The sequence below is a fragment of the Miscanthus floridulus genome, chromosome 5, assembly GCF_019320115.1.
Source record: "Miscanthus floridulus cultivar M001 chromosome 5, ASM1932011v1, whole genome shotgun sequence".
Taxonomy (NCBI): domain Eukaryota; kingdom Viridiplantae; phylum Streptophyta; class Magnoliopsida; order Poales; family Poaceae; genus Miscanthus; species Miscanthus floridulus.
This window is the reverse complement of record NC_089584.1, coordinates 9,298,141-9,306,899: the sequence shown is the minus strand read 5'-3', so window position 1 is coordinate 9,306,899 and position 8,759 is coordinate 9,298,141. Positions and strand designations below refer to the sequence as shown.

Below are 8,759 nucleotides of genomic sequence, written 5' to 3'. Positions count from 1 at the left end.
AACAGATAGCAGCGCTTCGACGGTCTGGTGGTGTGTGTGTAGGTAGGTGTGCTTGACCTTTTTGCAACCGAACGAAGATACTCCACGTCCACGGTGGATAAAAAAAAAAGTAAACGATGGATAGGTATGGATTACTTGCTCGACCATCCAGCAGATTCGAGTATTCGGCGCTTGCATTGACCTGTTAAAATCTGAAGTGAAGGGAGAAGCTATCGTCGTCAGCGGTAGACAATAATCCGGTGTGCCCGTCGTTTCGTTTCTTTTTCTTCAGATTTGATCCATCGACGGCTGAACAATTCCTCAACCTATCGATCGGTTGCTTCTTCAACTTGCTGCCAGAGATAGCTAGCAAGCACCGCGCCGGCCGTACGAAAGTCAGCAGCACGCCCTAAACAATCGCTGGACACTAGCTCGTACGGGGTTCCTGATGCGTTCGTACACACGCGTACGCCGGCCGCCGGGAGCCGGGAGCCAACAGGTAAGAACGCATGCATTTTTGTCAGCTTGATCCATCGACAAGTCAGAGCGCGGCGCGCGGCAGCGGCTAACCGCCCGATCCATGGACCGACCGCCGGAGCAGCTAGCTAGGTAGCTCGCTCGCTCGCGTAGGCAGAGGCAGAGCAGACAGCCCTGGCGCGTGGACCAGAGAGAAATTGAACGCGGCGGCAGCGACACGCAGGACACGTTGGGGAGACCGCAGCGGCGACCACGACGACGACGACGGGGACGACGGGCTATTCCATTGCGCGCGCTGGCTCGCTTGCTTGTCTCGCTTGCCCGTGGGGCCGGCCGGTGCGTACGTGGGCCAGCTAAGCCAGTTGACATTTTTGATGCGGCCACGCCCAGCCGTATGGACGAGGACGTCGACGACTGAACCGTGATAGGCTCCGCCACTGGGATTCGGTGAGGCATCTACCATTTGTTTATCCCAAGCGAGTCAGAAACTGTAGGCTTGTTGTCCTTGCGCCCGTGCCCGCCTCTTTCCTTTCCTTCTTTATAAGGAGACGAGCGAGCTCGGCATAGAGGTACGGCCAGGACAAGGCATTGCTTGCCGAAAGCTGAGCTGAGCTGCTGCTCGATCGAGAAGGGAGGGGTAGGCCGGTACGGCTAGCTAGCTTGGTTGGTTGGTTGCGGCCGTTGCCATGGAGGTCGCCGTCGAAAGGCCACCGCCGCAGGTGAAGGAGGAGAAGAGGCCCGACGCCAAGCCAGAGATCGCCGCCGCACCGGTATGAAAGACTACATGCTCGATCCTTTCTCTTTCCTTCTTCTTTATTCATATAATTTTGTGTTGGTTCTACAACGGTCGTAAACTAGAGAGATCTGACAGAGCATGAACCTTTTCTTGTGGATGCAGATAGGAAGCGCTGTTCCGATAGTCTTCGAAAGCTTTCCATCGACGCAAAGAGACGCGGCCGGCATCAACATCAAGCAGGAGGAACGCAGGCTGGAGGCGGCCAGGGCGGAGATGGGCGAGGTGAGGGAGGAGAACGAGCGCCTCAAGTCGATGCTGTCCCGCATCGTCAGCCAGTACCAGTCCCTGCAGATGCACTTCCTCGACGTCGTCAAGGTGCAGGAGCAAGCATCTGCAGCCAAGGCGGAGAACAAGCTCCCCGTGGCGCCGGCGCCCACCACCGACGATGACGGCCCCGATTACCTCGTCTCCCTGAGCCTCGGCACGAGGGCCAATAGCGGTGGCGGTGGCGCCGCCTCCAGCCGCAAGGGTCACGAGAGGTCGTCGTCCTCGTCCGGCACCGCTGATGAGATGACCACCGCTGGCGCCGATGACGAAGGCCACCACCAGCTCTCCCTCGGGCTCGGCTTCGCGCGCGGGAGCGGGCTGCCGTCGTCCACGGCGGCCACGGATGACGACAAGGGGAGCCACGCGTCCGCGGCGCCCGTCCTGAACCTGAGCTCCGACAGTAGCGGCAGCGCCGACAAAAACGATGACGCCAAACCTGCCCTGGCCGCCGTGGGCACCGTCCGTAAGAGCCCGAGCGCCGGTGCCGGAGACGGATCAGCTGACGACGAGGTGCAGCAGCAGGCCAAGAAGGCTAGGGTTTCCGTCAGGGTCAAATGCGACACTCCCACGGTACGTGACAAATCTGCACCTTGTTAATGGATTATTTACATATTTATCATCATTATGTCCCCTTGTTAATAAGCCTTAGGCCAATCTCAATGGGAGTTTTATAAAGTTTTATGGGCATTAAGAAAAGAGATGATAAAAATTTTATGGGAGTGGGGAGAGTTTTATGGGAATGAAACTCTTCGGCACTGTTTCAAAAACATAAGAGCTGGGACATGGAATTAGCACTGAGACTGGCCTTATAAAACTTGAGAAAATTGTCCCAAATAAACACAGACTAGCATGCATAAAAATTGATTGAGCTCTAGCTAAATGCAATATATTGTTATTTATGCCTGACCTAAAAATCATAATTGTTTTGTCTAGATGCCCGATGGCTGCCAATGGCGGAAGTACGGGCAGAAGATCTCCAAGGGGAACCCGTGCCCGCGAGCCTACTACCGCTGCACGGTGGGGCCGCACTGCCCGGTGAGGAAGCAGGTGCAGCGGTGCGCGGAGGACACGTCGATCCTGATCACCACGTACGAGGGCGCGCACAACCACCCGCTCCCGCCGGCGGCGACGGCCATGGCGTCCACGACCTCCGCCGCGGCGGCCATGCTCACCTCGGGCTCCACCACCTCCGCCGCCTCGGCCTCACTCATCCACGGCCACCACCACCAGCTGGCGGCCGCCGCCGGGATGCTAGGCCCCACTACCATGGTCTCCACCGCCGCGTCCTGCCCCACCATCACGCTCGACCTCACCTCCCCTGCCGCGCCGCACTCCCTCATGCACTCCTCGCCCTACGCCGCTGCCGCAGCAGCAGCCGCAGCGGGGTTCGAGTCCAAGGCGGTCCCGGCGGCGTGGAGCAACGGGTACCTGGCGTACAGCGGCGCCCACCCGTCCTACTACTCCAAGAGCTCGCCGGCGCTGGGGCACCTATTCGGTGGAAGCCTGGGGGCGCCATCGAGACCAGAACAGCTCTACGCCGCCCAGTCGTACCTGCAGAGAGCCAACAGCCTGGGCGGCGGCCTTGGCGCGGTGGCGCCGGCCGTCACGGACACGCTCGCGAAGGCGATCACGTCCGATCCGAGCTTCCAGTCCGCGCTGGCCGCGGCGATCACATCCGTCATGGGACGCGGAGGAGCCGCTGCTGCCCAGAAGTGATCAGGAATTCAGGATCGGCGGCGCATGCCCCATGCGGGAGATCGATGGGCAAGGGAAAATCGCGTTTTTGAGCCCATCAGCCCATGCATGCATGGATTAGTGGTTCATGTGTAATTAATAAGTGCATCGTGGTTATTTTACTTTGTTCATTGAAGTAGTTGTTCGTAATTGGCTGGGGAAATGGTTGGTGATCACATTATGTCAATGTAACAGGGATCATCAATTTGATCGATCGATGTACATAGCACAGACGAGTCAAAAAATTGTACGTATCTATGCACCATGGGTAGAATGAAAGAAAGTTTTGATCAGGTTGTTCAAGCTAAATTTGATGGGATCCAAGTTAAACCCTATATACCTTTTTTTTTTGCTTTCCATTTCAAGGACAACATAACACACGCCACACTCGCAACTTCCAAATGAAACAAATGACATGATGAAGCTAGAGAAGTCGTTTTGAGATGACAGATCATCAAAAACTTTCCATTTCAGGGGACACTTGATTTGTTCATCCCAAGGGAGGTTTTGACATGACAGATCAGAGGGCATTTGATATGTTCATCCCAGGGGAGGTTTTGACATGACAGATCATGGGGCACTTGATTTCTTCAAGAATAATTCGATCAAGTACAGCTACACTCAATGAGCGTTAAAGACCAGGCCAGGCAAGCAAAATTAAACTACAGATGATGGAGATATATGTTACTAATGAAGTCTGAATCAAGACTTTGGACGCCGATCAGAACCAAGTCAAACAACTACCGTATTAGTTGGAGATTAGCCAGAGATGCAGGCAACTGCTCTGCTCGTCAGAGAAGACATGGACAGGCGAACCAATCAAAGTTGACTAAATATATACCAGAGGAGACTTACGCTCCTCTCTCGAGTCTTGATTAGTAGTAGTACGTGCGCTGAGTGCTGTCCATTTCTTCAGCTTCTGTAATAGGGCTTTGTCCATGTCTTCTTCAGTTTCTGAATTGAAATACTAGGGTTCTGTCTTCTGTCCATTTCTTCAGTTTCTGAAATAAGTAGCGTTTTCAGACCAATCACCAATATACATACATTCAGATTCTCCGAGGAATGAGTCAATCACTGAGACGAGAATTTTACGAGTTCTCTGGCGTGTGACGAGATCAGATTGTGGCTATAATGCTAGATGATTGCGCCTCTAACGCCATCTTGCCTTGCATTTGGTTGGACCGACGAGCTAGTTTTAGATGCTGAATATGCTCAGTTTCCGTTCATCACGCTCGTTGGCCTATCAGACCTAATTTGTTCAGACGCTCTTTGATCAAGTAGTACAAGAGTTTTTTTTTCGATCCCTCAGATATGATGTTTTAATTTCAAGGAATTAAACCACAGTAATCAGACCTAATAAACTAGCTAAACACATATGCAATAATGCAACAACTTTGGTCAGAGATGATCATATGACAGAACTTGAAAACTCTGATCTGAACAAATGCAAGTCAACCAACCACCGTAGTTCCAGACTGCTCGTAAGAAAAGATCAGGACTACAGAGTAAAAAGATAATTGCGCAATCTAATTGATACATCTTTTTTTAGCAATATATGTACTTCCAAGATATAAGTTGCCGATTTTACTGGCTCCCGACGCCCGACATAGGGTTTTCTTTTTTTCTTTTTTTTTTCTACGCTACTGAAACATTGGTTACAGATGACAGCACTTAAAACTCTGATATGTGTTATAAAACATGTTGCCAGCGGTTAGAACATTTTCCTCTTCGTCTCTCATAATCAATATAGTAGATGAAAGTAGAACACAAAGACACAAGAGATAGAGAGACTACTCTTTATTCCTCTCAATATTAGTGATTACAATATAGAGCTCCCACATATATATAGTCCTGTCAAGGTCTAAGAGTTTCGGTAAGAGCCCACATACAAACAGACTTGGATCAGGTTTCCTCCGTCTCCTTTCTTTCTGGGATAGAGTCCGTATGTTTTACAACACTCCCCTTGGGCGATTACCACGATATGCACATGCCTCGTTAAAAACTCCATCCGAAAATCCAGTGGAAAAAAATGGTTCTTGGAGAAAAGAGTACATCGCATTCGCTAATTGCATTATTGCACATGTTGTCTCATTAAAAACCTTTCGTGAGAAACCTTCAAGTAAAAACTCACATGGAAAAAAAGAGTACAACATTTAACATTCTTGGTCATATATTCTTCAGGATATTCTATTCTTCATGAATATATATTTATCTTCATGATCTATGCATAAACTTCAATATTTTAGCAAAATGATATACTTGATCTTTGTAATTCTAGTGGTTTTAATTACCTTCAAGGTAGATTCAATTAAAAATCTCCCTCTCATAAAGCCATCCTTTGAACATCCACACTTTTCATAAAATGTGTGATTAATAATGGTATGCAGTACCACAATACTATATCTTTCAAAATATTGCCTTGCAATTTTTCTATGAATTATAATATGAGTAAACAAGAACAATATGCTTCATGCATAAATGACCACTTATTAGTTGTGCAAACAAATAAAATTTATCCTTTAGGATAATAAATCCTTTCAGAGGATTATGAGGGTAAATAATTTATAGTATTCATTATTTTTTATATAGTGCATCAAACTTATACTAGAGTTTGAATACTTATATTCTTTCTCGGTGGCTTTTCGAATTATATGTTCTACAAATCTTCAGAATTTTGATTGTACCACTAAATAATAAATCCAGTCTTGCATTTGACATTTAGGGGATAATTCAATTACCAAAATCACCATTTTTCTTATACCTTCTACGGTATTTAGAGGATATCACCACTTCATTGCTAGCTTTCAATATGCACTTTATGAGTTCTCATATTGTCGGGTACCTTAGAATGGGGTACCCCAAGCAAAACGTCAAATGGGTTGCCCAAGTCCCATCTAAAAAATAATAATGATGATAAAAGCAAAAGGATAAGTCGTGGGCCCCTCCCTGTCGCGACCAGGCCCACTGGGTCCTCCTCCTCCTCGCCTCGAGCCCCGAGAAGGAGGTCTCGACAGCCCGGCGAGGCTCCCCAGGGAGGCCTCGGCAGGAAACGCCATCTCCGCCTCGCCCGAGGCTCTCCACAGAAGGCCTCAGCAGGAGGCGCGTTCTCCGTACCGCGCGAGGCCTCTCGCGCGGAGCCTCGGCAAGGAGCCTGATCTCCGTCTCGCGCGAGGCCCCATTCTCCGTGTCGCTCGAGGCCGGCTCGCCCGCGGTCCGTCGCCCCCCGCCTCGGCCGACCCTCCCGACAGCCGGTCACGTCCCATTAATGCTTTCAACCACTCCCGTGATCTCAGCCGGACAGCGGCTCAACGTCACAGAAAGACCGACGCGACCCGAAGTCGCATCAGCACCATACCGGCCAGGACAGGGCACGGCGGGGATTACCGGCCACTGTGTCCAAACACTGTGACCACGATCAGCCGCCGTCAGCGCCTGGGACAGGATGTGGCGGGGGTTACTGGCCACTGTGTCCTACCACTGTGTCCACGATCAGCCGCCCGCTCAAGGCCTCGGCGCTGTACACCAAGGCCTCGGCACTGTACATCAGGGCCTCGGCAATGTTGGGGTCCGCGCCTGCCGAGACCCCCCCACCGCAGTACCAGCCTCGGCCCCGACCAAGTTTCGGCCTCGTGCATAGTCCGTCCACAGCGGCTTATGGTCGCCGCCACGTCCACTCCGAGGCATTCCTGGGGCTTCCACGACGCACAGGACTAGGAGAAAGGACCGACGCGACCCGAAGTCGCATCAGCACCATACCGGCCAGGACAGGGCACGGCGGGGATTACCGGCCACTGTGTCCAAACACTGTGACCACGATCAGCCGCCGTCAGCGCCTGGGACAGGATGTGGCGGGGGTTACTGGCCACTGTGTCCTACCACTGTGTCCACGATCAGCCGCCCGCTCAAGGCCTCGGCGCTGTACACCAAGGCCTCGGCACTGTACATCAGGGCCTCGGCAATGTTGGGGTCCGCGCCTGCCGAGACCCCCCCACCGCAGTACCAGCCTCGGCCCCGACCAAGTTTCGGCCTCGTGCATAGTCCGTCCACAGCGGCTTATGGTCGCCGCCACGTCCACTCCGAGGCATTCCTGGGGCTTCCACGACGCACAGGACCTGATGGGACGACCACGCCGCCCCAGTACTCCAAGGATGGGCCACTCCGACGACCACGCCGCCACAGGAACAGGCCACAGGGCTTGGACATGCCGTCCCTGTCGGCACGACGCCGCATAGTAATACATGTACTGCCCTTGTCCCCCCTTCAACTATAAAAGGAGAGGACTTGGGCCACTTAGGGAGGAGGCCCCGGATAACACACACACACGCACACCTTCCAGCCGCTTGAGAGCAACGTCTCAGACGGCCCCACGACACCCTGCCGAGACCTGGGACAAGTTCCCTCTCTCCCTTAGCTTGTAACCCCCTACTACGAGCACTTCGGTGCAAGGAATATGAGTTCTATCCCTCAGACTGGACGTAGGGCGCCGATTGCCTGAACCAGTATAAACCTTGTGTCTCTTTGCATCACCATCCGGAATCGGGAGCACGCAGAACAAATTCACTAGTCGGTTGAGGACCCCCCGGTCCGAAACACCGACAGTTGGCGCGCCAGGTAGGGGACGTCTGCGTGTCAGTTTCGTCATCCCAGCAGGTTCCGGATGGCAGACCCCGTGCGACCATTGCGTCTCGGCACCGTAGTTTGGTTCGGGAGCCTAGAGTTCATGTCTCTAGGGCATGAGTACGACATGGTACTCCTCGCTCCTCGAGCCCCACCGCCCGACGATGAAGTTACGCACCGGCAGCCCAGGCGCAGGCGGCGCCCGAGCGGCCGCTCTCGCCGCGCTCGCCAGGCACGACACGAGCAAGACCACCCCGACGTTACGCGAACCCGGGGCGGCACGCCACTCCCCGCCGATATCCTACGACCAGCTGTTGGTACGGGGTCCCTGGCTGGGGACCTGTCTGGCCTGAGCTTGGACAAAGGGAAATCGCCGGTGGCTCGCGATGATGCCCAGTCGTCAAGCTCCGCTCCACCACTCCCTGAAGAACCGACCCCGGCGGAGCAGAATCTAGCAACGACATCATCCCCATACCCCTTTGGGTTGAAAAATGCCGCCGCTTCTTACACCTACGCGTACGCTGCTGCTCATGAGGGTCCCTCAGAACGCTGCCAGCGCTTCGGTCTCGACCTAAGCACCCACGCTGACTCCTCGGATGAGGACGAGGCATGGCCCGGAGTGGATTTCTCCGGGCTCCACGACCCTGGGACTTTGCGCCAGTTCTTGGCCGCAAGCGACTACTGCTTCGGTTACTCCGACTCCGACGACGAAGGCACTTACGACCCCACTCGCGAGTGTTTTCACGTCGGGCTCGGGATGCCGAGGGCAGGCGAAGAGGATGAGGGGGCAGGTAGCCGCTCCCCACTTCGTCCAGGGGCGGGCGCCGTCACGCCCCCACGCAATGCCCTGCCGACCGCACGAAATGAGAACGTCGCTCTTGCACGACCT

General features: G+C 53.5%; 1 protein-coding gene across 1 annotated transcript; it reads left to right on the top strand.

Annotated features, from left to right (window-relative positions):
- The first annotated feature begins 113 nt into the window (after window positions 1–113).
- LOC136449466 (probable WRKY transcription factor 72) lies at window positions 114–3,535 on the top strand. Its single transcript, XM_066449503.1, has 3 exons — window positions 114–1,226; window positions 1,355–2,089; window positions 2,453–3,535. Exons 1-3 carry the CDS (start codon window positions 1,143–1,145, stop codon window positions 3,233–3,235), a joined length of 1,602 nt encoding a protein of 533 aa, XP_066305600.1. The 5' UTR covers window positions 114–1,142; the 3' UTR covers window positions 3,236–3,535.
- Window positions 3,536–8,759: the final 5,224 nt, after the last annotated feature.

What these genes read in the sequence shown, in the direction of transcription:
- LOC136449466 (XM_066449503.1), top strand. Translation starts at nt 1,143, where the DNA reads ATGGAGGTCGCCGTCGAAAGGCCACCGCCGCAGGTGAAGGAGGAGAAG. An exon ending in CAGAGATCGCCGCCGCACCG is followed by an intron (nt 1,227 to 1,354) that starts GTATGAAAGACT and finishes TTGTGGATGCAG; the next exon opens with ATAGGAAGCGCTGTTCCGAT. An exon ending in TCAAATGCGACACTCCCACG is followed by an intron (nt 2,090 to 2,452) that starts GTACGTGACAAA and finishes TGTTTTGTCTAG; the next exon opens with ATGCCCGATGGCTGCCAATG.